This window comes from Rousettus aegyptiacus, unplaced genomic scaffold, assembly GCF_014176215.1.
Source record: "Rousettus aegyptiacus isolate mRouAeg1 unplaced genomic scaffold, mRouAeg1.p scaffold_m13_p_4, whole genome shotgun sequence".
Lineage (NCBI taxonomy): Eukaryota > Metazoa > Chordata > Mammalia > Chiroptera > Pteropodidae > Rousettus > Rousettus aegyptiacus.
The window spans coordinates 97,108,320-97,136,219 of record NW_023416307.1 but is presented as its reverse complement, the minus strand read 5'-3'; the positions used below and the strand labels follow the sequence as shown (position 1 = coordinate 97,136,219).

At 47.5% G+C, this 27,900-nt stretch overlaps 1 protein-coding gene across 2 annotated transcripts; it reads left to right on the top strand.

Annotated features, from left to right (window-relative positions):
* Nucleotides 1-437: 437 nt before the first annotated feature.
* Nucleotides 438-20,897, top strand: ZIC4 (Zic family member 4). 2 transcript variants are annotated; one of them, XM_016150061.2, is made up of 5 exons: nucleotides 438-695; nucleotides 4,435-4,519; nucleotides 10,498-11,115; nucleotides 15,606-15,924; nucleotides 18,068-20,897. In XM_016150061.2, coding segments are annotated over exons 2-5 (1,008 nt in total). In that variant the 5' UTR covers nucleotides 438-695; nucleotides 4,435-4,449; the 3' UTR covers nucleotides 18,069-20,897. The 2 variants fall into 2 exon arrangements, with proteins under 2 accessions (XP_016005547.1, XP_016005548.1); XM_016150062.2 differs by lacking the exon at nucleotides 438-695 and adding an exon at nucleotides 2,925-3,251.
* Nucleotides 20,898-27,900: the final 7,003 nt, after the last annotated feature.

Genomic DNA, 27,900 nt, shown 5'->3' with positions numbered 1-27,900 from the left:
AATAACATTATACACTTTGAGTGGCTCAATATATCTTTTTTAAACAAAATGTTTTGTGCTGCCTGCAAGGGGAGGCTGTTTCCTCCCTCCAGTGCAGTTGTAAAAACCTTATCTGCAAGAAGTTTTCTCTAGAGGCTGCACTGCCCTCACTAGAGAGAACAAATATCGAACCCACCTCGCCTGTCTTTCAAAAAAACGAGGGAGGGGACATGAGGGGGAAGGGTAACCATTGGGAGGGGGAGAGGGAAAATAATTGCTCAAAAAAGAAAAGTCAGTCTTCTCCTCTCCAGTCCGTGGAAAATCCAAGGGGGACGTTGACAAGAGGGTATTTTTAGGAAACGCATCCAAATACACAGGATAAGAGTGAATGTGGTGGTGGTGGGGGGGGGAAAGTTGTGGATTGTAGAAGTTATCAAGTGGGATTTGCGGCGCTCTCTGCAGGAAACGCGAACGGCTCCAGTTCAAAGCCACATGCACCAACGTGACATATAAGCCATTAAAATATCATCCTGACGGCTCATTTCTGCTTCATCATACATTCCCTAACTGCTTCCTGAAAACTGAAAAAGGAGAAATGAAGGATGACCGCCTCGCTGGAACCACTAAAGAGAGGCTTGGAGGGGTTTGTGGTCCCCCCTAAGCCACCCCAAAGTGATGTGCAGAAATGAGGCGATCCCTGCAACAGGTGGAGAGGGGTAAGTGCGTGAGTCCAGGGGGCAGACCAAAGGGACCTGTACTCCCCAGCAGTTTGGTAGCAAGCGCTCTTATGAGAGGGGAGGGCACGGGGAGGGGGGGGAGAGGGGGGAAGAAGGGTTATTGGCACCCAAACCCCGCTGGGGATAGAGGCCCGGCTAGACTTTCTCCCCCAATCCCCTCCTTCTTTAGCCCCCCAATCGTGGGTATAAGCCCCACCCCACTGACACTGAGCGGAGGAGGGGGCCTTTCCGCTGAAGGGGCACCGCTGGAGGAGTCCATTCCTTCTTCCCAGGAAAGGCGGCGGGAGGAGGAAGGGGGACAAGGGGAATGAATGGAGGTCCCAGTGGCACGGGGACCAAAAGCAGCTTGTTGCCCGCCCGCCCTATCTACCTTCCCACCTTGTAAATTGCCTGGTTGTGCCATCGTGGGCACAAGAAGGGCAGTCGTGGCCCTGAGCTTCCCTTGCGCGGAAAGAGCGGGCCCGCGCCAGGATCTGGTCCCTACAAGGCAGCTTCTTTGCTCTGCCACCACGAGTATGACAGGGAGAGACTCCGCTTCTCCTCCCCAGGGTCAAATGAGCCAAGTTAGCCTGGGTGGCAGCAAGTTGATGGAACTTCTCCCGAACCTGACGGCGGATGCTCGCTGAGTCAGCCGCGGGGCTAGGATCTTCGCCTTCGCACATTCTGGTCCTGCCGCAGGACGCAGACCGCTGGGATCCGCTCTCTGCTCGCCGCCCGCCATGGGTTTAGGATTTTGCTTTCTCTCTTTCTCTCTCTCTCTCTCTCTCTCTCTCTCTCTCTCTCTCTCTCTCTCTCTCTCCCTCCCTCTCTCTCTCTCTCGTGCGATCGAGGGTTACAATTAGCTCTCTGGGGAGCAGGCCAGCCACCCAGGATTCTGGGCACTACCCCAGACACTTAGGGACACTGGAAATTAGGAGCAAGAGAGATGGGAACAGAGTCAGGATGTGAAAGAAAGCTAAGACTGCCTCGAAGGGTTGACTGGAAAGTTTGGAGTTGATGAATGGTCCGTGGGACAGCTGGAAGCCAGCAAGGTCTTAGGAATGGAGAGGGAGTGTTGGAAGGCTGCACTTTGGCTACCACCATCTTCGGAAAAACCCCTTTGGGTTTCCAAGGTCATATGTCTCCCTGCTTTCCGACAGCATTGGCCGCACAGCCACCCACGAGGAGGCACCACCTTTTCTTCCTCTATCTAGACGATGGCAGATTGAGCGGGATGTTTCAAAGGGACGGTTAAATATCCGCTGATCCTTCAGGCGACTCTCTAATGCAGACTCTACTCTGGGCATATGGAGGCCTGAATTAGGGAAACCCATACTCTTTCCTCTAGAGAAGAGATGTCTGAGAAAGGCTGTCGCGCAACCCGACCTCGCAGCGCAACTTCCTGGGATTTGAGAGCCCGATCGAGGGAAACCAGGGAGGTGCCCTGTGGGGATAAGTGGGAAGCCTTTTTGGCTTTGATTTGAGAGCTCTCAGACAACCCACAGGGCCCCTGTTCGGCACCCTAGCTGAACTGTGGCGGAGAGGCAAGCATGCCTTTGCCTAGAGCCTGAGGATTAATCAGTGTGGAGCTGTGTTGAAGGCTTAGGGACTAGAGCTGTTAGCTTGGGAAACAGGCTGCAGGTGACCTCTGACCTTAAGCGGGCCTACACAGACTGGGCTGAACCCACAACGTGCAATCGGGATGTTCCCCCAAAGAAAAATGGTGCCTTTTGCATGTACCCACCAGCGTACCTTCTTGGCTCTCCCCCAGCATGATCAATTGCTAGGGCTGGCTGGCACCCTTTCTTCTTCTCCAGATGTGGGAATGCAGGCAAACTCCAATAATTCTCCAGGTTGTGCTCCTGACTGGTGATTCACTGGCAGGGCTGATATAAGGAGACGAGTCAGAAGCAATCATTTGAGGAAAATCAAGCTATGCATTTTCAGGACTTTTAAATCTTTGGATTGGTGGGGATCTCAGGTCCAGGGACAAAGGGATTGTTCCTAAATTCTTTAACCCCTCCTTCAGTGAGATGACTGGTTTACTAAGGATGGTCAGAATCTGAACCAAAGAAGATATTTATCCTGGTTCACTATACTGGCTGGTGATGGAGCTGCTACAGAGAGCAGTTTAAGTTTCCGGTAGCATGCCTGAAGTCCAGCCTCTGCAACACTTGTTTGCATGCTCGTGGGTGTGTAATTCACAAAAGACTGTCAGGACATGGGGGTAGAAGTGATTCAGGCCTCTTAAAGGGAGGGCTTGAGCAGCACTGTGGGTGAACAGAGTTCTTCTGGGAAATTTACACTCATTTTCCTCTGAAGCAAAAAAGTATATTCTATTAGTTCTGATCAACCAGGACTTTTCTGTGCCAGACATTCTGCCATGAGGAAATTTTAGAACAAGGAAGCCCAGCATGCTATCCTGCTGTATGAATGCAAAATTGGACCTCCTTTATATCCATATTCAGATTTGTGCAAGAAGAAGTTTATTACCCTTGGGGATGGATTCATTTTGGTTAGAAAGAATTGAAAATAAATAAAGCCCTCTGGGAAAAGGTGAGTCTACTCCACCCATACACCCCTTACTCTTGAACCTACAAAAGAAGGTAGAGGGAGAGTAAAAACACCCAAGCTAGTTTAAGCCCAGGTTGAGGTTTGAGGGAGAGAGAAAGGGATCTTTGAACATACAGAACTAGAAAGCTTTTGAGATTGCAGAGCCCCACTTGGATTTGCCCTGTGGTTCAACAAGTTAAACAACTGCTTGTTATGTGGGTTGGAGTGTCAAGGCAGGAAGACTTCCTCATTGACAGAGGGCTTACTGTGTTTGTCCAGCCTGAGACCTTTTCAATGAATGTTTGTCTTTCTCTAGGCCAAATTGAGGCCTGGGGCTGGGCAGATCGCCCCTGTTTGGCTGCTCCACTGCCTTTAGCCTCGCCTGACAGTTGCAAAGGTCCCCAGGGTGGGTTTCTGGCTTTGAGATGGCCAAAGGCTTGGTAGCTCTATCCACAAAGTGAATCTGATAAGGAATGCAAATATCTGGGGGGTAGGGCAAGTTGTTTCAGACCTTCTAAAATAAGAAATGGGACAGCCAGGACCAGATGATATAAATGACACCTTTTTTTTCTTCCAAAGTCTCGTGAATTTTATGTTGACTTTGAAAAATCAACTAGTGATGGCTTTCCAAAAGGTCTGAGGGGAGGAAGCCATGTGAGGGATTTCACACCACCAGAGCAGAACAGGATCTACAAATCTGCTAATAAAACCTCCTCCTCTCAGTTCCAACAGTTATAACTCCTTTTTAACGTGCTAACACCCCAGAGGACTCCCAGCCCTTCGTTATATTTCACTAAACTCAATTAATAAATGTAAAGAAAATAATGGGGGTTTCTCTTACAATAAATTCAAATTCTTGAAGTTAGTGGTGTTTGAACTCTGACTAAAGGAGTGCTTAATTCTACCTGCAAGGGAGATAAACAAATAAGTTTCAAATTAAAATCTATTTGAGAAATGATGATTTTAATATTTTTATCATCAAGTATATATTGTTTTATGATAAATATAGGTAGTTCCAAGCAGAGTTCTTTTCTTTCACTTCTAAATTTGAAAGAAAAACCGAAAGACTCTTCAGACCAATGCCTTCTTTTGCTCATACATTCAGGCTCATACATACACAATCTTGTCATACAAATATGTATGAAATTATTTAACTAGCGACTGTCCCTTTTTTATTCCCTAACAGGTTCAAAGTCAGAAAATGAGATACAAGACTTCCTTGGTGATGAGGAAACGTTTACGGCTTTACCGAAATGCCCTGAAAGAGTCAAGTAAGTTAAAACCTTCTTTTGAATATTAGTTTGCTGAAGTTTTTTCGTTTTAGTTTTTTAATAAGAAGCTTTGTTTTCTCTTTTGCTTACGTTAGGTTGTGACTTTGGGGGTGTTTCTTGAGTTCAAATGAAACTTAGGAAAACACCTTGTTGTTTGATGCATTTGCACACAAATCAGCAACACAAGGTCCTACCAGCAGCCGATTAATCCCTGTCAGTGCCTACTCATCTGGACATTCTAGAATTAATATTTGACGACTCTCTCATTGAAACAACCACCCCTGACCTTCTGCAGTTCCACTGTCACATTATTCTATGACATATTCATCTTGAATTCATTTCCAGATGATTTGATTGGAATGAGGTTTGACATATATTGGCTTTCATGAAAGGAGCAGACTTTGATCTTGGCGATGGGGTTTACATGATATGCATCGTCTTTACCAGAGACACCAGCCTTCTGCAATGTGGTGGCGACGACATTCCCACAATGTGGTGTCTGAACAGGGAGTGACTGACAGCTGCTCAGTCAGGAATACCTTCATTGTGAAGAATTTAATTTAATATTCCATTTTGAATAAGCATATGATTTAGGGCAGGGTGTTTCCCCTTCCAGGCGTCTAGTTTTCCTCATTTCTACTATACCACCAGCTGATGGTTGCATCCAAGGTGTTTCTGTGTTGGTAGAAAAAACAACCTTCTTTACAAAAGTTAAATGACAACTCAGGAAATAGCTCTCTTCTATTATTTTGGGATGCTTTGATGGCAGAATTCTCAAGAGAGGTATGGTTGTTGTGTAAATTTAGTTGTTTTATTTCCTCAGTGCTGTTCTGAAAGATCCTCTAGCCGTGTTTTTTAATCTTTTGTTGAAAAATGTTTTGCAGAACCATTGCTTGAAAATTAAATTCTATCCAAGTATATTTTCTTTTATACTCAATTCCATTAATGATGATAAAAGTATAAACTTGCGTAGCAGAGGAGAGAAATATTCTTTGTACAATTTGTGCTTGGACATAAAAAGGCTTCTGGAACTTAACTTATTTGATTTTTTTTCGCCCCTGAGAATAAAGATAACATTTCACTTCAAGAATCCTGAAGCCTATCTGTGAAAAGCTTATGAAGAGATTTGGCCTTAGTTTGGGATGGCAACTTGGTCAGAAACAAGTAAAATATTGAACAGGTGGCTCCGGATCTAGATGCAGAACATCCAAGCAATGAAGCTAGTGGTTGGCCAGGCTCTGTGCAGTGGCCCTCAGCTCCTAGGATCCTGCTCTGGTCATAACCTGTAATAAATAATCATTACTTAGCATTATTTAAAAGATCAAAATGGGCAAAATAGCCCAGTTGTGAATCTTAAATTTTATTCAATTTTTACCTTTCCAAGGGAGAGAGGTCAGACATTCCCCCCATTTAAGCTAGTGATGTAAGGAGCTCTGCTAATGATAGGATCATGAGATGTCATATTTCTATACAGACAGGCTAGAAAATAAGTTTAGTTTTTGCTGTCGAATTGACCTGACTCGGGCCAACAAGGGTGCTTAGGGCATAATTCTGGGCACTGGAGGAATGTTTAGAGTCTATTGGTAAAACCTGCTCTAAACAGGCGTCCATGGCTTCTTTCACCTCTGTTGAAGATCTCTAGGCTGCAGAATTGCAGAATGTGTCTTTTTTTTTTTTTTTTGTCCTGCAAATCAAGCAGGAAAGTGAACTCAACAATGCTATCTATATACCACAGAATGGTTAGGAATAAAATGTTCCAGCTAAGCACTTGGTAGGGGGAGTAAGTGTGGTAAAATAAATTTCTGAAAGAAAAATTCTGACCACCACTGAGGGGACACTACTCCTCAACCTGTCCAATTAATAATCAATGAAACTTAAACTTCCTGCTACCCAGGCACTGGAAGACTCAAAGGAATCACTCTGAAAACTAAAATATGCCTCTCTGACATTGGTTCCCCACCTGTCCTCTGTGGTTAGCTGGATATTGCTTTGGTGCTTATTTCAGAAATATGCCTTGAAGACCCTTATGTAATTGTCTAAAGTATTCTGTCTATAAATATTATGGGGTGAAATGGATTTTCTTCTCTCTACCTCTCTCCCCGAGGAACTATCCCTGCGGGAGAACGCCTGGTCTCCTAACTAGGTTTAGCCAACCAAGGCGTGAACCATGTGGCTCCAAGGAACTTGCAAGGCTCAGGCAACCTTAGGATGGGTCCAGATATTTTCAGTTCTTCAAGAGAAAGCTGCATTTGGGAGGGAGCTCCATGGGGCCAGGTAACTGTCAGTGAATTTGGCCGAATCGGATTTATCTGCACTTTTGCTATTGGCACAAAAAGCCATACACATGTTTAAAGCTTTTCAAGGGTAAAGTTAGTAAGAGAGAGTATTTCGTGTACTAGTTTCTGCTTTGTATTCCTAGAGTCCACAGAGTTAATGCTTAGAATTCAGGGTCTGCAAATGAACAGAAAAAAAAATGCACCTTTATTTTCACCACCTTCTAATGAAAAGTTATCAATTTCTTCTATTATGCATGTGGGTAACAAACACAGGATTATTAGAATTCACTGGCTTCACCAGGCTTCCAAAAGTGTCCACAGCCTAAAACAACTTGAATACTTGAATACCCTTGTTCTTTCCTGTTAGTCAAGCTTTTGATGCAGGTAGGATACACGTGCGTGCACACACACACACACACACACACACATATTTATTTATTAAAGATATCTATTTTGTGCAAATCCAAATTTTAATTAAAATAAACATGGATGGTGAGTTTTACAAACATTCTGAACAGTAAGTAGGTTGTAGATAGCCTAAGTTCTAGTAGGAAAGAAAATATTTTAGTTGCTGGACTACCCTGCACTTAGGCCTGAGTGCTACAGGAGTTGATTAAGTTCTCTCTTGAAGGATGCTTAGAAGAAATAGCTGGGCAAGGGGTCACAGGAAGGAATACACACACATTTGGGATTTTGGTTTTGATTTTTGTTATTTTCCAGCCCATTGTGTGTTCACCAACTACACCATTCAATAGACACCTGCCCATTGGGGAGCCTTGAAACCACTCACTGAGACAAACCTGACCAGGCTTGGAGGAAAGGAAAACAGGGCAGGAGATCAGAGAAGTGCCTATAGGCAGAGGATGAGTGTGGGAGAATTCCAGAAAGTGAGAGTGTGGGAGAGGGTGAAGCCAGGAAAGTAGACAAATACTTAACTTCTAGGCTGTATATTGCTGTGAAAACCCTTGGTTTCCAGAGCAGAAGGGATTTGGCTGTCAAATGCTCTCCTTCAACTTTTTTTTTTTTTATGCCAACTTTGCATCTATTTGGTAGAGTTGCTTAACTTAAGCTCTTCCGGCTGGAGGAGCAGAAAGACCTGCACTTGTCAAAGCCTAGAGAAATTGTCGTGGAAGTTAATCCCTCGTTAAAATGCTCCATGAGAGGGAACAATGCATTAGATGAAGAAAGTCTCAAAGAACCTGCCAACCATTATAAATAAGTTAATTATTTTTAAAATTAAAAAAAAAAACTTATTACTGACCAGGAAGTGTATTAGATTCGTCCTTGCTTCTGGGGACAGATGGGGGAGCTCAATCAACATTGAGTCAGAGTTCCTTGTAATCTGTCCAAACTTCTCACCTCTGCTTGGGGTACAGATCTTTTAATCAATCCTTAAAACTTAAAAATAGAAGCTTTTATCTGCTTTGGGAGCCCGTTCTATGGCTACCAGGGAGGCCCAAGTACTTAGGTTGGCATTTTCGGCAAGAGACCAAAGCCGGGGTCCAGGTCAGCGGCCCTAGCCGGTCGGCAAAAGCAAAGAACATCCCGTCCCCCGCCCCCACCTTCCTCCCGCCCTTCGCCCTCTATAGACCACAGTCGACTGGGCCAGAACTGAAGGGTCACCCCCTCCCCACGCCACCGGCCACTCCCCACCCAAGACGGTGGAACTCGAAGGCCAGGAGGGCATCGCGAGAGGAGGCCATGGGCCCACAGTTCCTCTCACGGGAAATGTGGCGGTATCCACTCTTCTCAGAGCTTGAAGGCAAGAGAGGCGGGAAGCAAACTCTGGCCGCGGGCAACAAGTGACGGGAGCCGAAAGTGGAAATGATCCCCAAGTTCCCTTCCCCAAAGGCTCCGTCCGGCTGCGGGATACAAAGCTGTAGACCTCAAACTGACAGAGGGAGACTGGAGTAATGAAGCGCTGTTCCTTCTTGCTACTCTCTCCTCGCCTTTGTTTCTTTGGCTAGTCCTCCCGCGGGTCGGTGTAATTTGTGTCTGGGAGGATTCTTAGCCCCTCTTAGAAGGGCTGTGTGGTTTCGAGGCCAGCATTTCCGAGGTTATCACAGCCTCTGGCCCACTCTTGGCTTTGGTCAGGGCTGGATTCTTGGGTTCGCGCGACGCTGAGAGCGCCGGACACTCGGGAAGAGGGGTCAGCAGGATAAGTGAGAAGAAGAGAGTGGGGCGAAGGGAGAGGGGAAGGAGAGAAGAAAGGATGTAAGTAGGAAGGCGAAGTGTCGGTCAGAACTTCCGGAAAAATGAGAGAGAAAGAGAGGGAGGGAGAGGGAGAGGGAGAGGGAGAGGGAGAGGGATAAGGAAAGGGAGGGAGAGGGGGAGGGAGAGAATGAATTTCGAAGAAAGTGAGAAAACAAAATTAGGCTCAAGGGCTTCTAGCCTAGGAGTTTCTTCGCTCCCGACCTCCTAGTCTGCAGCCGCGTTTCCTCCCAGGATCCCGGCTCTCGTGTCCTCACAGCTCCTGGGACAAACCGTTGAAACTGTCCCCACGCGCCAGGTGCTGCCCATCAGTCCCGGCAGGGCTGGGTACACTAGGTCTGCCCCGAGGAGATTACGTGCAGCGCTACACCCCCTCCCCAAAGGCGTGGAGAATGAAGGCATAACCCATCCCGGCTCACTCCCAAGAGCAGTGAGGCAGAGCAGATCCACCAGGCTTTCGGTAGAGGAGGGGGAGGAGGATCAGGAAGAGAGGAAAGAATCCTGCCCGGGTCAAAGCGCATGAGCAGTAGAAGCAGGAGATGACAAGGGGCGGGTGGGGGTGGGGGGAGCAGGATAACGGAGCGAGAGCAATGTGTGTGTGTGTGTGTGTGTGTGTGTGTGTGTGTGTGTGTGTGTGTGTGTGTGTCCGCGTGTGGCGAGACCTATCATCGCCGACGTCCGGAAAGGCGGCGGGCCAATGGGCGACCTAGGCGATTGTTCCTCTCCGCGGGCCCCGGCCACGGCCCCGAATCTCTATTCACTTTCTTACGCACCCCGCTGCTGCCTCTGTAGTGTAGGGGATTCGAGTAGGTTTTAAAGACCGAGAAAAAGGGAGGGGAAAAAAGTCACTCACACACACACACACACACACAAACTTTGCAGAAGTTTTTTGTGGTTGTTCTTTCCCCTCCACTCTGTCAGGTGACCGTGGCCTGAGCAGCCCGACCTAGGGAGCTCCGGGGAGTCTGAGCCCCGGGGCAGCAGGCCGCCGCTCTTCTGCTAGCTGGGCGCTGAAGTCGTATATATGGCTCGGGCGCTTCAGCACCACCACCATCACGTACACCACCACCACATCCCTCACCCCCACTTCCCCGCAGGGTGGCGGGACCCCGAGCACCCTGGGGAATTGGCTGCCGAAGAGCGCTTGGGGAGCAGGTCGGACTCCTCTGGAGCAGAGCCCAGGAGCCCCCATCAACTTACAGACTCAGCACTGCGCGTCCCACTGCCCCTTTCACTTACCGCGCCGCCACCAATACACTCCGGTTCATGGAGCAACAGTGGGCTCTACCCAACAGCCGCCCAGCCCCACCGTGGCGGAGGCGCTTGGCCTAGCGTGGTCCAACCGGTTTGCTGCCGCCGCTGTCTGGCTCCCGGTCCCGGCGCAGACGGCAGAAGCCGCGGTACTGCTGGGCTGGGCCTGCACCCCGGGGCCAGGTAGAACGCTCGGCCCACGCCACTGGTTCTCACGCTCGCTATTTGTTTCGACAACAGGTAGTAGCTCCGGACACCATGGCCCCCAGCTCGCTGCCGCCTCCAGCCCCTCGGTGTTCCCCGGCCTTCACGAGCAGCCTCCCCAGGCCTCCGCCAGCGGCACTTTGAATGGATTTCTGCGTCTGGGGCTCCCCGGAGAAATGTACGCGCGGCCTGAACCCTTCGCTCCGGGACCGGTGGCCCGCAGCGACGCTCTGGCAGCTGCCGCGGCCCTGCACAGCTACGGGGGCATGAACCTGACCATGAACCTCGCCGCGCCCCATGGTCCCGGCGCCTTCTTCCGCTACATGCGCCAGCCCATCAAACAAGAGCTCATCTGCAAATGGCTGGCGGCAGACGTCCCGGCAGCCCCGTGTCTCTGCTCCAAAACTTTCAGCACCATGCACGAGCTGGTCACGCACGTCACCGTGGAGCATGTCGGCGGCCCGGAGCAGGCCAACCACATCTGCTTCTGGGAGGAGTGTCCGCGCCAGGGCAAGCCTTTTAAAGCCAAATATAAACTTGTAAATCACATCCGCGTGCATACGGGCGAGAAACCCTTCCCCTGTCCTTTCCCGGGGTGTGGGAAGGTCTTTGCTAGATCAGAAAATCTCAAAATACACAAAAGAACTCACACAGGTCAGTATTCCGCACTATACCATCCAAATCCCTTGGGGAAGCAGGCGGCCTTTCCCGGGCCCTCGGGCTGGATTTCCTCAAGTCACAATTGGGGAGGGGGGGGCTATTTTGCTATTTCCATGAGCCAAGTCCACAAAATATTAATTATTCCCTTCTGTTAGAATCACAGGAGTTTCCCGAGGCTGTGTGTGCGGAGGATAGGAGGATAGTATGGGAGTTTATGCTCTGGGGGATGAGGTCGTAAACGTGCTTGGGTCTCTGTGTGTGCAAATGTATGCTCCCTGCTCATCGAATTTGATTTTAAATTGTTTTAAACAGCACTGTTTCCCAAAGTTGTAAAAGCAGGAACAATTTAATATCCCCCGGTTTCTTCCACCGTCAGCCTGACAACCTGCCACCTGAACTGAGGGGCCATCAAGCCCTTGGCGCCTTCTTTAGGATTTGGGGACCATGGCCTAACTTTAGCCCTGTTTTGGACCTTTGATGATTTAGGAACTTTGAAAAATCCTTTTGCTTTAGCTGAGATCCAAAGAGACTCATTCGCCTTAAATGTCATTTACCGAGCTGTTAAGTGAAATGGGGACATGTGTCAACCACATCTGTTACTTCTAGTTAACAGAAAGAAAAGAAGCAGGGCATAAGAGCCTACAAAGTTGAACTTCTCTGGCCAGAAGCATCTCTAATTAAGGCAATTGCAAGGAGAAAGTTATCTGGCTTCTCAGAACAGCCTGTGAAGTTACATTAATTAGTTTAGCAGCCAATGTTTGTACTTAGCTAGGGTTTTTCCCCCTTCACAAGTTTCACGAGTCAATATATTCCGTCCCCTGTTTTTGGTGTCCCCCCATCCCCCCACCCCCACCCCCAGGGAGGAGAGGAGGAGATGAAATAAGTTCCAGCTTCGTGCCCCCCTTCTCCTATTCTTGGAGCTCAGCCTTACCTCAATTATTGGTGGAAACATTGGCAATGATTAGAGTCAAATAATTCCCCCAGGCTAGCATTGCCTGAAAAAGAAGTTTGCTAAATCGTGCTTTCTCCCTCAAATTATGCAATCTTGGGGAAGGTGCATGGCCAAGACAGTGGTACATGCAGAAGACAGACCAAAGTCCACTTTTAGTCTCCTAGTTTATTTCCGGAGCACGTCTGGAAATGTATGTGGTTTTTCTCGAGCTGTTTCCAGGTTCCCTTGCCCCCACCACGAGCATTTGTTCCCCGCCCCCCTCTGCGTTTTATCCCGGGGGAGGCGAAAAGAGGTGAGGTACTGATCACCGCCCACAGGCCGGCTTCTCCATAAACTGGCAGCAGGCACCACGAAGGTAGATGCGCAGTCCTGAGCCAGAGAAGGAACTCATTTCTAATGACAGAGGGGTTTTAAACAAACAAACTTTTACTGCTCTTTGCCGGCCTACTGTTTGAAGTCCGTGAAGCAGAAAATGGTTAAATTCTTAGTGCAGTCATCGACCTACAGCAGAGAAGCAAATTCCGTGAGCCCGTGCAGGCTCAGGTTTGCATCTATTCAGGACAGAATTCTAAGTGCGTCTTCTCCACTGGCAGTCTTGATTCATTATCGCTGGAGTTAAAAAAAAAAAAATTACAGAGCTTCGTCTGCTCCAGCGTGTCCCTCAACAGCCCCTCCTAAATAATGAAAAGGGGGGGGGACAACAAAATGTTTCTCAAATGCCAATAGACCTCACTACAAATTATTCATGAAGACAGTTCTCGATTCAACAGGAAAATAATTGCCTTTTCAAATATTAATGGCGTTTCATTTCCTCCAGTCGCGGAAGCGGCGAATAAGAGCTGATTTCTCGAGTTAAAATTCCCCTGAATCCGAATCCCGGGCCTGGCTTAGGAGGCAGCTGCCGCAAGCCGACAATGAAAGGTTTCACTTTGTGGCGTCACAGCAATCCCGGAACAATGGTGCCGCCGCGAGGGTGACAGTAGCCAGCCGACACGTCGCTCTGGCCAGTCCCCGCTTTCTGGCGCTCTTCCCGGGACCACTGGGTTTGCCCCATCTTCCCAGGCAGTCAGTTGAGAGAAGCAGGACTGGGGATCCGAGAAAGAGAAGAGGACCACGCCCGGATGGAGATATTCGGACAACCCAGCACAGCCACAAGTGCGAGAAAATGGCGCTAGCGAACTGCCCCGCCGCTGCCGAACTTTGTCACGCGGGTCTGGCGCAGGGCCGGGGAGAGGGCCTCCCTCGGTTGCTGAGCCTCCGAGGGGAGATTCTGGGCCTTTCACGATTCAACCCCAGGCCCAGGCTGCTCCGGGCGGACTGGGTCCCTGGACCAGCCCTGCTTTCCACATCCACCCACCCAGGGCGTTAAGCCCACACCTGGAGGCAGAGCACGGGTCAGATCAATGTGTTAGGGTGGGGGGCGGCAGTGTTATGCGAGGAGACCAGAAGTCTTGCTTCCTAGAACTAGTGCTAGGCCGCTAGGGCACGGCTTCACTTGATCTACCATGGGCCTCGGAACTTCCAGGCTGCTCGCATCACCGTTCAGTGCCCTGTTTTTCTTTGTTTTTCGCCTCTATTCCTCGTCTGGGACGAAATCATTGTTTCTGTTTTACACGCGTGTCCAACGAAGCACTCACAAGATGGGAAAAATGTGTGTGGGAGAAAATATTTGGTGAGGCGCAGTCAATCTCAAATTCCATTCCTCCTCTGTTTCCTCAGCAAATCTTGTTTTCTCTTGCAGACCCTGAATTGCATGGTCTTTGTAAGTGATTTTAGAAAGAAAAGAAGGAAGGAAAGGAGGAAGAAAAGTTTTAGTTTTGCAGATGCTAACAGAGATTAGAGGGACAAAAACGAGGGGCACGTAGGGACACTGAATTATTCTGCATTTCATTTCAGTTCATTTCATTTAATAAAAATAGCACCAATGTCCCAAGAAAAAGCATATTCCAGCACCATTCAGTGTTCCACTATACTTGCAATGGTCCTGCAGGGGGGAGGAGGCAGTGGCCAGCCGGGGAGTGAGCCACGGGCTCATAACCCTCTGCTGCTCGGAGGCGAAGGTTGTGCGCAAAGCTCTGGCTCAGCCTGAGCTTCAGCAGGACTCGGGAGTAAGGGGCCTTTTTGTGTTCAAACCTGTCTCAAAGCGCCGGTCTTTCCTGGAAGCGGCGGGAGAAGCGACCACAAAGGCAACAGTCCTCCAGCCCTGCACCTCTTCCTCTATAGCCAGACGCTTGGTAGCCGTTCCCTCTACCCAGGACGCCCGGAGGCATCCATTTGTTTAAAGACTTCTAGACACTTCCTCCCCTCCTTCCCGCAGCATCTGCAGCTCCAGCAGGAACCCGGGCTTCCGGGTTCTTGGGGTCCTCTCCTCCCCCACGCGCCGGCAAATCCAGCCGCCAGTGAGCTCCCGGATTGGGGCTCGGTCCTCGGCCAGTATTTTCACCCTAATGCGCGCTCACGCTTTCCTGCGACTCTACAGGGCATCGCACCAGGGAGCCGAACTCCTCACGGTTCTACCCCGGCTCCCGTTTGCCCTCCAGTCCGCGAAGCCGGGCCTGACCTGACCGCAGCAGCTGCACTCATCCCGAAGCCTCCACGCTCATGGGTTTGATTGCGGGCTAGGCCGCAGATCTGTCTTGGCCGGGCGTAGACTCTGCCGCGCCGGCCTCTCGGCTCAATCCTGAGAGGCACGACCGCCGACCGCCGGGGATATGGGGAGGCCAGTCAACCTCTCACAGTCATTTCGGACTATGAGAACCGGCTGCCTGAGGCAGAGTCTACCAGAGGCCGCTGAACAGCGTAATGAAATATTGCCGGAGCTCCTATCTAGAGAGATCCCGGACGGTTTAGGCAAGATTTTAAGAATGCTGCTAAATGTTTGCCCTCTGGGGCTAGAAAGGAAGGGGGAGGAGGCTTCATTTCCCGTAAAAATCTCCTCTGAAATGAATCATTGCTCAGAATACCTTTCCCTACAGCGCAAATCTACATCATGCCCATGCGTGTGCATCGACTGCGCATCCTTAAATTATCCCATTGCCCTCGCTTTTGCACAAAACCTACTTTAGGAAACAGTTTGGGCCGGGATGAGTAGTGTGCAGGGTGGACCGCTGGACTGGGGGCAGAGAGGTTTGGTTGGAACAGCAACTTTAAATTGAGCAGATGCGAGCTCCTCAGTTAACTGTAGTCTCTGGGCAGAGGTGCTTCTGGCTTCAGGTGGAGAAAATTGGAGGAAAACTGGAATGGATCGGGATTTTTCAGGATGGAAACTCATCAAGATGGAGTCTTTGTCGCTCCTCCTCTGTACCTCCCCCGGGCCCAGGCGGGAAAGGGGGAGGAGTGAAGTCCCACAGGAGAGAGTTCAGGGGTCGCGCAGAGAAGGGGGTGCTGGGCCTGAGGAGCTGAAGAAAAAGGTTTCTGGAAATCTTTCTGGGTTTTTTTTTTTTTCAAGTTGGAAGAGAAATTGGGTGAGGGTCGTGAGGCCCAGGCGTACCGCGGCTCCCGCGCACTAATGTCTCTGCATTGCCTTCACTAGGGGAGAAGCCCTTCAGGTGTGAGTTCGAAGGCTGCGAGCGGCGCTTCGCCAACAGCAGCGACCGTAAGAAGCACTCGCACGTGCACACCAGCGACAAGCCATACACGTGCAAAGTGCGCGGCTGCGACAAGTGCTATACACACCCCAGCTCCCTGCGTAAGCACATGAAGGTTCACGGGCGATCGCCGCCGCCGCCTAGCTCTGGCTACGACTCAGCCACGCCATCTGCTCTCGTGTCACCTTCGTCGGACTTAGGTCGCGAGCCCCTGGTGGCCTCCTCTGCGGCAGTGGCGGCGCGTGGCGCCGACTTGAGCGAATGGTACGTGTGTCAAGGCGTTGGCCCTGTCGCGGCTACCCCTGCCGCGCCCCCAAGTCCCACATCACTACCTGCCTCTGCCGCCCTCGCCTCCGGTACTAGGGCTGCTGCAGTGGTTATTGCGTCTGCGTCCACAGACCGCTAGTCTAGGCTCGGTCTCTGAAGCTTGAAGAGAAGGTGAAGAAGGATGGAAGAAAGAAAGGGAGAGAGGGAAGGGGGAGACCACTAATAGTTGTTAGAGCTCTTTGAATATTCTGATAAAATAGCCATGATTTTAAAATATAAATATGGTATTCACGTTTATTCTACCATCACACCCAGTACCTTCCACTCACCCATACAGGCACCCTCATGACTGGGTAGCATGAAACCAGTGTTTGGGGTAAAGAAAGTAGAGAGACAAGCAGAAAGAAAAAAATTTGTATTTGGAGAGTTTATGTGCAATCTTGGCAACTGCAGGTGGCAAAACTAAGACCACAAAGCCCTCCTGTGAGTTACAGAATGGGAAATGTTTTGCTCCAGGCCTGGGGTTTGGATTGCCACTCCCCCTCCCCCTCCCTGCCAAGGCCACCCCCCCACACACACACACGTGCACACTCCCTTCCCAGCTCTCATTTGAGCCTCCTTCGAAGTTCGAATCGCCTAAGGTGTCAGATAATTTCTGAGCGTTGTTCTCCCTCCTTTTTCCTTCCCCTTTTGCTTCCCCACACATCCTCCTTCACTAGCTATCCTTTGAAACAAAAACACACAAGGTCCAGATTCCAAAATTTCCAACCACTTCTATAAAGGAGATAAAAGGGTTTCAGCACTGTCCCCTGGGGAATCACATGTTGCTCCCCCATGTACTGGCCCAAGCACACAGATATGTCTGTTTGCCTGTTTGTCTGCTCCGTATATACCTTATTACTTGGGGTAGGGGGTAAGTTCAAACAACAGGAAATACAAACAAAATAGTGTTAGAGGGGCTTTAGGATTCAATACTCTGAGCCCTCCCCAAACAAATCACTCTCTCCCCACCGCTTGCTCTTGTCCAGTCACTATCTGTGGAATCTTCTGGGTGCTTGACTCTGGCTGTATAGTGAGCCAATGACATCACTGAGCCTCCACCGCAAAAGGATCTAACCTAGGCGAAAGAGTCTAGATAAATCATGTCAATTCTGTGATGGTCTTTAAAAAAAAAAAATCACACAATGTTGGTCTTAAGTTTTTAAAGGAAGAGGAAACAAGAGATGGACTACAATAATAAATGTTTTCAAGGCAAACACCCAATGGATCTAGATTGAATGTGTATTTCATGCGCTGGGTGCTGGGTACTAAGTCTCCAGAAAAAGAACTAGATAGATGTTGGGGGCAGGGGTGAGGAAAGCCTTTGCAATTTTTGCCAAGGCGGGGAGGTGGGGAACAGGGCCTGTTTTCCAGTCTGCCACCCTTAGGGAAGATGGGGCTTCCCAGAAATCCTTGCTGAGATTTAGAGGAGAAAAAAATGAAAAAAGAAAAGGAGGGGAATGCTGAGAATGCTTCAACAGACCCACTCCAGTCCTGTAAGAATTGAGAGATAAGTAGGGGCATGGTATTCCCACCTATCAGAAATCCCTCTAAATGCTCAATTTTAAAATTTGAGCCCAGCAAACAAGTCCTGGCCCCGCCACTGTGTTGCATTTTCTTCTGGTCTCTTCTCTTCAGACACATGAGACAATTCTCACTCCTGCCCTGTAACCCCATAGTTCCATCAGATTACATAATGTCCTAACCTAACTGGAGTGGGACTGTTTTCATAGCCCCTAAAAAACAAACAAACAAATAAAAACAATCTTCCCAGTACATCCTTAGTGAATCTATCCTTGTGGAAGGAGAGCTACAGTCCCCTTTCCCTGACTACAAGAGGGCCCAGAGGCTGCCTAAGGGCAGGGTCAGCAGCAAATACTTTGTTTCCATCGGGAAATGCTCGCCAAGGTGCAGAGTGCATCTAGGGAATTTGTATCTTCTGACGATGTTTAAAAATTCCCCCTTTCCCAAATTGGACTCGTTTCTTTCTCTTCTATTTCTAGACTTCATTTTGCTTTCACCACCATCCAAAATAATGAAATAAAATTAAAACGTTTGGTCAGCCGCTAATCGCCTTTAATTTTTCATTTGCTTGTTACAGATGTCCACCGCGTTGCTCTCAAGGTAATCTCGCCCCGCGCAGCTGAGCGCCCGCATCTTGCTCCTGCAACATCAAAGAGTCCGCGCACAAAGCAATGTTTCTTCGCCACGGTGCATCTTCATGGTAAGTTAGGATTTCTATGGCAATGGGCAAGTCGCACTGAAATCCTGAAAGGCCGAGCCTGGAGCCCGTCCAGGCTTTTCATTAAGGACATAATATTTACGTCTAACAGGCCTTTTTTCTTGTGTATACAAGTATATATTTTTGTTTGACGCGGACTAAATCATTTTCATTTAATTTCCGGTAAACAAAACCCACGCGAATGGGCACTTGTTCCCGATCATAATAAAAATGGATAATAATGTGAGGGAAGAAAAGGGCCGCTTGAATCGCCGCTCAGCCTTCTTTGTTTCTGCTTTCTGCGGTGATCAGAGGGCGCATTTGAGTTTGATGGCGAGTTTCTAAAGGCGAGGAAATGGTTTGTAAGGGGGGAAAGAAAAGGAGAAAGGTCTAATCAAGCTCGGGTTGTTCAAAGAGTCGGGTTTTGGGGTTGAAAGTGTGAGTTTGACGGTGCATCAGCATGCCGCGTTAGGCTCGCCATGGAAATGCGCGCGGGGAGCGGTCGCTTCAAAGGCGGCACACTTCACTGCAGACACTCTATTAAGATACATTTGCGCTGACCTTTGCTTTCACGCCATTTAATATTGTCACTACGTTCTCCAGTATATACCTCCTCCTTAGGACCTGCTTCGCCAGCGTTTAGGGGTTCACCTCGCACTCTAATGTGGGGGGGGGGCTCTTTGGCGCCAGGGACACTTTCAGGAAAGGGAGGAGCTGGACTCCGTGCATCTTGGCTGCGTCCCAAAGAAGCTCCAAGGTCAGGAGTAAATAATTTTAGGACAATCTCAGAAGCTTAACAAATGAGCATCCCAGCTCGGTTTCGTGCAAAGTACCTTTCTGCATCTTGAGCAAGGTGGAGGCCTGAATTTGAATGGGACTTTCAGGGCAAGGGACCCATCTGGATGAGTCTGGGAGTTTCAGACTGTGCCTTTGGGACATTTCCACTTTGGCCCCAAGCACAGCTCTTTCTGCTCCTCAATCCCAGAAGTTTCTTAAAGCCCCTCAGACTTGTTTCTCCCCAGGGTAGTGTATATGGTACCCCTTAGGCCTGGGCTGGCCCTGGGCACGAGCTCAAGAGCCCAAGGCCAAGGGGATAGGGAAGATGGCAGGAAAGTTAGAAGTCCATGTTCCCTTAATTGTCTTGTTGTTTATTTTATCCAAGTACCCCAATGAATAGGGGAAAAATAAACATAGTGGAAAAAAAATCAAACAGTGGAGTCTTCTTTAGTGCCAGTCCTTGTGGTTGAATAAAAAGGATGGTCCTCTTTCCATTGAGCTGAGAAATCTTTGAAGAGGGAGTTATTATCTGAGACATTCCTGCTTGTCGTCCTAACAACGCTGATGAAATGTAAAAGGTTCTTTGTCAGCGATTTGTTCTCCTCTCTGTCAAACTCTCCCCGCCTTGTTAGTTTCAAACCATTTCTAAAGAGATAAAAATAAAAAAAAAAAAATTTTTTTTTTTTTTTTAAATACAGGCACATTACACTAACTGCTAACTTTAAGACTAAGTTCTGCTAAGGGAAAAAAGAAAAGTAATGCAGTGACATCGGGTCCAAGGCTGTGGAGCTGTGCAGATGTTGAGGGGCCCTTTGCACAGGCTCTGGGATATGGGGGAAAAATGCAGAGATGGTGCAGGCAGAGCATACATACCCTAAGCTCCCACTGCTTGTCAGCTTCTGTATGCTCTGGCCTGTACTCATTCAGTCCAAGTCAGGTCACTTGGAACCTCCTTTGGGGACCGACCCCTCAAGCTCTCAATATTCTTGCCCCAGATCTTTGGAACCTAAGGCTGCAGCCAAGTGATTGTTAATATTTTCTAATCCTTCAAAGACAATCTTTGCCAAAAATAGACCCATTGTGTGTTTCTTCTCACTAATAGCAATCAGCAAGCCTTTTGTGTCATTAATAGAAAGGAGAGTGGCTTGAGAGTGAGACATTTTTACGATTTCCTGTTTTCTTCAGAACCTTAGCAATTGGAGTTCAAAAGATAAAGTTTACATGGTAGTGACCCCAGAGTGCATGCAAACACCCTCCTTCTATCCGTGTATATATATGCAGTTCTTCATTTTATATTGTGCCCAGGAAAGAAACTTTCACCCTGCCCCGTTTCCCCCAAACCTTTTCATGTGGTTTTTAAGGTGGTTTAAATAAACAAGGAGTTCCAGTCTCCCTACCCCTGTGAGCTGACTAAATAATTTGTAAAGAAGTTTCCCCAAGCTGTAACCCATGCTGTTATTATAGTTGCTACAAAATGTTGTCTCTTATATTGATTTTTATTTGCTTACTCGAGGTCCCCATATGTTTATTTATATTGCTAATTTATGAGAAAATGTAATGATTGCAATGAATGTGAATTATATAGACAGGCAAATGTTTTGTGATCATAATTCACACACACAAAAGCTTGACTGAAACCTTAGACTATTTAGTATCCTCTTTACCCACAGTGTTCGTGATTTATCATCTGTCTCCTTAACATTCTTAAATTATGGACTAACTCAAAAGAAAAAAAAGTTGTTATGTATTTGACTGAAAATGATTGTTGAATGAAAACATAGTTGAAAACCGTGGCTTAATCTTGCTGTAAATATGTAAAAATGAATTAAAATCTGTGATGGTTTTGCCCTCCAAAGCCTGTTGTGTACATGGAGCTCCATTTTGCTATTTTCTTTGGAAATAAAGGATGTTATGTTCTCCTTCCTCTTTTAAATCCGAGTGTCTTATTATTGCTTCATTATCCTGGGAGAGATTTGGAGCCCTCCCCCAGCCTCCAGTTCTCTTCCCTGCTTTCCCTCAAGGCTTCACAGAAACATCTCTGAAGCCTAGTTGTTTATGGTGGCAAAACAGAGGGACCCACCAAAGTGGCCATCGTGGAGAGAACCCCCCTCACCCTCAATTTCACCCCAATAAACTGACACTCATCAATCGATTTCCCTTACAGAAGGGAAAAGGTAAAATTCTCTCAGAGTCTTTAGGGAAAGTTTGCCTTCCAGGGGGCTCCAGCTCAGCACCCCTCTAACAAACTACTTCTGCCTTTCCAGAAACAAACAAACAAACAAACAAAAACAAACAAACAAACCCTAATAGTTGGCGAGAATAATAACAAAGAAAGAAAGAGAGGGCAGGCTGGCTCTAATACCTAAATCCTGATGGAGTACCTGGGACACAGTTGGCTGCAGGAGTCTTGGGAGTAGCACACACTCAGACCTTACAACTCCCTTCAGAGAACTGAGAAAGGCCAAGCCCTAAGACTGTTTGACTACAGCCACATGACTACTATTTCCTGGGCCCCCAGTTGAGATCTACAGTGGGTTTTAGTATCTGATGCAGAAGACCTCTTATCTGGCCCTGCCACTGGAGAAACTATTTCAGATGTATCAGAACCACCTGAATCACTAGAACCTTTCCCCCACTTCCACTGCAGTCACTGAGCCCCTAAGCCCAGGTGTCCTTTCTTCCCCGCCCCCCCCCCCAACCACCACCACTCCCACTGCGCAGGCGCGGAAACTGCGCGCGCTGGCCTTGGCCCCTTTTCAACTCTTGAGAAGTAGATTTCCGCCCGCCTGGCTGGGGCCTGGACGACACTGAGTGGGAGGAAGACGGCTCTTGGGGTCAAAATACTAGGTTTCTTTAGAGAACACCTTGGAGACCCAGCTCCTAGAGCAAAGGCTGCAGTCCTGTAAAGAAGTTTGAGGAAGGACCCCAGTGCGCAAAAGCGTGGGAGCGACGCGTAGGTGTGAAAAGAGCAGCCACAAGGGGAAGGACACTAGAATTGCCATGACACGTCCAGGTCGATGGGAACCACGAGGAAGGAGGTCCATGGCCATTAATGCTGCAGTTAGCGCCCCCTTCAGTCTCTCACCTGCGGAAGGGTTCCTTCTCTCCCCTGGCTCCGGGACAAGTTGGAAAGGTCTCTCCTGTGGTGTCTGGCTTCCTAACCCCGACTCTGAGAGAGCGCATTCATTAAAGCCGTTTCACCGACAGAAAAAAAAAAAAAGTGCAGTGGCGTGCAAGTGGGGATTAGGAAGGAACCCAGTCATTCCCGGCTGGGCTCTTTCGCGTCCCGGGTTCTCTGCTTCTCTGTCCAGCTGCCTGGAGTCCACAGGGCCGTGCAAGGAGAGGTCCCAGTTCTTCTACCTGCCCATCTCCATCCACCCATGACAGCGAGGTTCCGCGAGGGCACCGGGGAGTTGCGACCCGCCATCCTCGGGAGTGGGGAGAAAAGAGTTTGAGGAGAAACCTCTGTCTTTGGCATCCCGTGCTGGACTTGGCGAAGGAAAGGCCCGCTGTCGAACCTTCTTAGTCTGAGTTGGGGATTAGGAATCACGGGAGTAAGGGGGAGAAGATAGGAGAAGTGCTCTGGGAAATCTCAACACCTTTGCCACTAGGAGAGTTCAGACTTCCTTTGAACCTTTACTTTTGGCGGAAAGTTGAATAGCGTAACCTTTGGAAGAGGGTTGAATGCGCTGGTTCCTAAGTGCCCATGGCTAGTCTCACCCTAGAGACAAACTGCCTTGTCCTCTGGGAAATGTACCCACTTCCCAGCCCGTAGTGGCAGCACCAAAGGCAGTTTAGGGAAATCTTAGGGTGCTAATAATTTCTACTGAGCTTCTATTCTTTGCTACTTCGAATAAGAGCACCAGGTTAAAATTGCACGCGTGGCAAGGAGTTTTTGGCTAGGAGCCAGGCTCTCAGGCTCGTTCACTTATGGCTCTGTGCCCCTGGATAAGTGATGAAACCTTCCTGTGCTTCAGTTCCCTCATCAAGTAAAACAGACTTTAAAAGAATCTCCTTCGCAAATTTGTTTGGAGAACTAAATAAAATAACCCTCGAAACATTTTGGAATCTACATGTTAAGTGCTTGTTCTTAATGTTATTATTATTACTTAGAAGACTTCATTTTTCAGACACTTCCCTCTAGCCTCTTCTGGAATCAGATCTCCTGAGCCTCCTAGCACATGTGGCACTTCCAGGGGCTTAAAGCTTCATAGCAGGGTGTGCCTCGCCAGGCGGTCCAGAGGCTAGCAGAGGGTCCTGTATTCTTTTGAGAGTTTCAGAGCCTGATGCGGCCGGCACTGAGGCAGAGACATTATTTTTAAAGGCCCAATAAACAGTAGAGGGAATTGAGTTTATTTTAGTGCAGAAAGAAGCAACCAGAACCTGATTATCTTAATGTTACCTCCCCCAACCCCTCCCCCCCCCCCATGCACCGACCCATGACTGTTAAGACAATAGCACTGCTGCAAACTCTATGGCCTGGCTGGTCCAGATGTTTATTTCTTTTTTGTCGTAAGTCCATGCTGTTAGTGCAATTCTTGTGTTGGGCTTTTCAAGACCCAGGTGTGGAGGGTGAGAATATGAGAGTGGGGAGCAGGAGCGGGTGACCAAGGATGGAGCATATAGGCAAAAGTCACACAAAAGCACATTCTTCTCAGAAAGCACCAGAACCTTTTAATAATAATAATTTTCTCATACTAAATCCTCATTCTGGGAAAACTGATAACATCTTAGTCACCAAGTATCCAAGGATCCCACAATAATAGGTTCCACTTGTCACTAACTACCTGTCTGAGCAGGATAGCATTGCCTTTTAGGCTAAATATCTTCAGTGAGGAAGATGCCTAAGAGTTTTCTAGGAACTTTGTCAATTTTGGACCTCAATACCATTCAGGAAGAAGAGAAACTAAATAGGCAAGTAGGGAGTTTTGTGGTTTGCCTCTGAATCTTTCAGTGGCTTTGCAAACGTCCAAAATAGCTGCATAGAAAAAAAGGTAAAGAAAAAAGTTACCTTAGGATGCAATTAATCAGATGTGAATATGACCAGGGAGATAAACTTGAAATTTGTCTTGCATTTTTGGCTTTTTTAGATCTAGTGTAAACTCTGGGCAAGAATATCGATCAATTCAAAATAAGTAGAGCAGAGAAGTGCATAGTTCTGAACCTCAATGAATCGGCGGTCTTGGAAAATACAGAGGGAAGAAACAAAAATTGGATAAATTTCCATGACTTGGGTTGTACTACTGTAGAATAATGATAAAAAGAAGGGGGAAAATCTATAAAATGATATTTTATATAAAATATCAGAAGGATGACCCAGTTTTCTCTTGTCTGTGACTGATGGCTGGCCCATGCAAGGTCAGATTAACCAGATTAGGATAGCGCTTTTTGCCAAAATTGGGGAGAAACTTCAGGCAGCTCAAGGTTCCTGGCAAGGTTTTGCTCAAGGTTTAATGGAGGCCTCTAGCTTCTGTACTCATTAAGTATACACACACACACATATGTATGTGTGTGTGTATGTGTGTGTACCCAGCATGTTAGCAAAGAGATTTGCCTGATATGTGAGTATTTCTACATTATGAAAACAAGCCATCTGCCCCTGAAAGCCTTGCGAGTCACCTGATGCACCATGCACATAAGCAATCCTAAATTACGCTGTACTCACCTTCACCTGAGAAAAGTTAAGTATTTCAAACATGTCATAAAAATTTCCCCTATATTTTCTGCCACTTTATTAAGCAAGGACTATACAGTCAAATGCTTTTTATCATTCAAAAAAAAAAAACCTGTTAACTTTCTTTAAAAAAAAAAAACTTGTAGGAAAACAGAGCTTCCTTTAAGTGTGACATATCATTTCATTGTAAAAAGTTTTAAAAAAGTATTGGTAATCCAACTTCCGGATACTGTTCTGAATTATTTCACCGGACCCTTTTAAAAGAGGATTAACAGGGCTTTAGGAGCAAAATCCTTCTGTTTTATTCAATCTCTAATTTTATGTTATAATTACTGGTTGTAAAGGCTCTGGAATTAGTATGCAGGCACCATCAGGACATGATGCAGGTACTATTCTAATGGTTCAGCTTTTTAATTAAGAAAGGAGGTAAGAAAATTGAATCATAGAAACAGTTTCGTGAATGCTGGGAACATTACAGGGACTGCATGAATAAAGCCTTATACCTTCCCCTGACTGGTCAGCTACCAAGGCGCTGGCTTACGACCTTTTCAGACCTTTTCACCGGTAGACAATAGTTAATAGCTTTCTCACCTTGTCCCCACTGAACTTTTTGTTCTAGAACAGATCTTATGGAAATTGCCTTGAGTAACTGACTTCCAAAAAAGGTTTTGCAGTTAGAAAAAATACATATTCATATCGAAATGTCTGTTCTTAGGTCCCAACCAAAAATCTCTTGTTCTCTAGATCTCATGGGTGGAGGCGGGTAGGGGGGTGGGATGGGCATGTCTGCAAGTAACAGCGTATGGGGGAATAAAATCTGCCCTCAAATATTTACATGGGGAAGAGAAACAAGGCCAAGATGGACCTCCCTCCATCCCTGGGAAAATGAAACATGGAAAGTGCATGTAAAGAGGGGCAGGGGCTACAAGTAGTTCTGGACTTCTCTACAATAGGCTTTTCTTAAAGGAAGAGATTGGCATAAACATAGCTCTCGGAGGCAACACAAGTAAGTGGGTGTGTCTTAGTCCTTCGAAAGTTTTTTTAATCTCCTCAGTCACCTTCAAATAATCATCACTTGTGGGTAAAATTGTTCTTGCTCGAGAAATTTCAAAACAAGTCCTCCAGCTCGCCCACAAAAATAATGCTGGAGCCAGTCCAGCCTTGAGACACTAGATCACTCCATGATTCTCCTATGTCAAGCTCTGCCAAAGCTGGGACCCCAGGTCTGGACTCTCAGGGAAGCCTCCCACTCTGTCTTTCTTAGGCCCCAGAAAAACTTCAACTCATTATCTTTTCTTCCAGAATCCACTCTGGCGGGGGTGGGAGGATTGTGGGGGCGCGGTGTAGCTGGGCTCAGGAGGCAGGGTCACCCCTAGGCCGAGCTGAGAACAATGTTAGTATTAGGATATCAGCCGCCCTCGCAATGATCACGCGTTCAACGATTTTGTTTTCACGGCTGAGGGGGCTTTTTTCCAATGTAAATCAAGCAGTTTAGTTATTAAGGCCTGAACACTAATCTCCAACAACCTTGACATAATGTGGCCGAGTGCGCCGGCCCACTTCGCACCTGCAGTCTGAATAGGGCGCCTTGTCAATGGGGGACACGCTTGTTGCCCGGCTTGCAAAAGAGGGGAGTGAATAAGTCAAGCTTTGTCAATGCCCATGCGCACTTTCTCTCCTGCCTTTGATCACAGAAAATGTCTTCTAATTTGTCCTTTTTTCATTGTAACAACATTTTCAAGGCCCTTTCTATTTTTCCGAACCACATTTTTATAAAGAACATAAATCGTCCCCGAAAACAAAAGAGGTGCACCCTGGCCAACTGCTTCGGTGTTTTGTAACTATGAAAAGTTTGTTGCTTTTTGAAGCTGCCCTCATAGCGAGCGGAAACTGGGCTGGAAGGTGCCAAGTCTAGAGCTCCAGGTCTAGGCTTCTGTGAAGACAGTGGTAACAGGCTGTAAGAGGAAAGAGTAGAAGGACTCCCGTTTGGGGGAGGGGAGAAGAATCAGGCCTGGGGTAGGTGATCAGAAAGGCCAATGGACTAAGATTCATATGGTCAAGACCCAGGGACAGATGTGTCCCTCAGAGATGTTATGAAACTTCCTGGTCTCTCCAGAACTCAGCAGGCAGTTTCAAGGCTCCATGGACGTGTAAATGGACAACCTACCTTTTCTTGCACAAGGCAGATGCAGGTGCTCACTCCACTCTAACCACAGCGTTTCAGCCACTTTTCTGCCCTCCTCACTTCACTACTGCAATGGGCAATGGTCCTGAGTTCTCCACAGAACCCGGAGAACTGGGGGGTATTTGGAAAGGCCTCCTGCCACAGACAATTCCTCAATCCTTTGCAGGGAGCCAGAGCATTTTAAAAATAAAAATCCTACAAGAAAACAGAGAATTAGTGTCCTTTCATCCCAGGCTGTGAAGCAATCCCTTTGCGGAATGTGGCTTTTATTTGGGATTGCAATTCACTCAAATTCATTCTCCGAGAACACACAGGCATTAATGACTTTGACGTCTCATTTGGTGGACTATTAATTATCAAGTTAGAAATCAGTGAGCACCTTCTTGCTTCTCTTCCTCCACCTACACTCCAAATATCTATTAAATATGAATTTCCAAATGTTTTGGTGAACCTCTTGCCAGGAACATTTTATCCTAGAGTTTTAACTTCATACTCTTTCCCTAGAAGATCATGTAATTTTTTTCTATGATAGAGGCAGATCAAGACTTGCTCCCCCCCCCATTGGTTATTAGTTAGTGCAGGCTCTGGCTAAGAACACTAAAATAACCCACTAATACAGTTTAAAACACTTTGATGTCTTGCCAGGAAACACTTCCTTCAAGAGAGAAGTCAACATTTGTTTTTCACATTAAATGGCATTTAGTTGCCAGCGGAAAAAAAATAATTCTAAGGACCACTTTTTAATTCTATGGATAACAACCACAGGGGTCTAAAAGAAAATAACGACAATAGCTATAGACACAAATAACTAAATTACCAAAACGTTAGTATATCTCTCGGCTTCATTAATATGTAACAGACTCCCCAGTTAATCTCCAAAAGCTAGTGTTCCCCCTGTAAAACAGCACTCTGGGACGAATTGTACATGAGATCAATCATAACGCAGGAAGGTTTACAGCAGGAAAGGGAAAAAAAAAGCTATTTACACCTTCATATAGAAGCTTTTCAGATTTAAGAGTAAGAGCCATACATCACCAAGAATAAATGATTATGAATTGGTAAACGCACCCTCCAGCG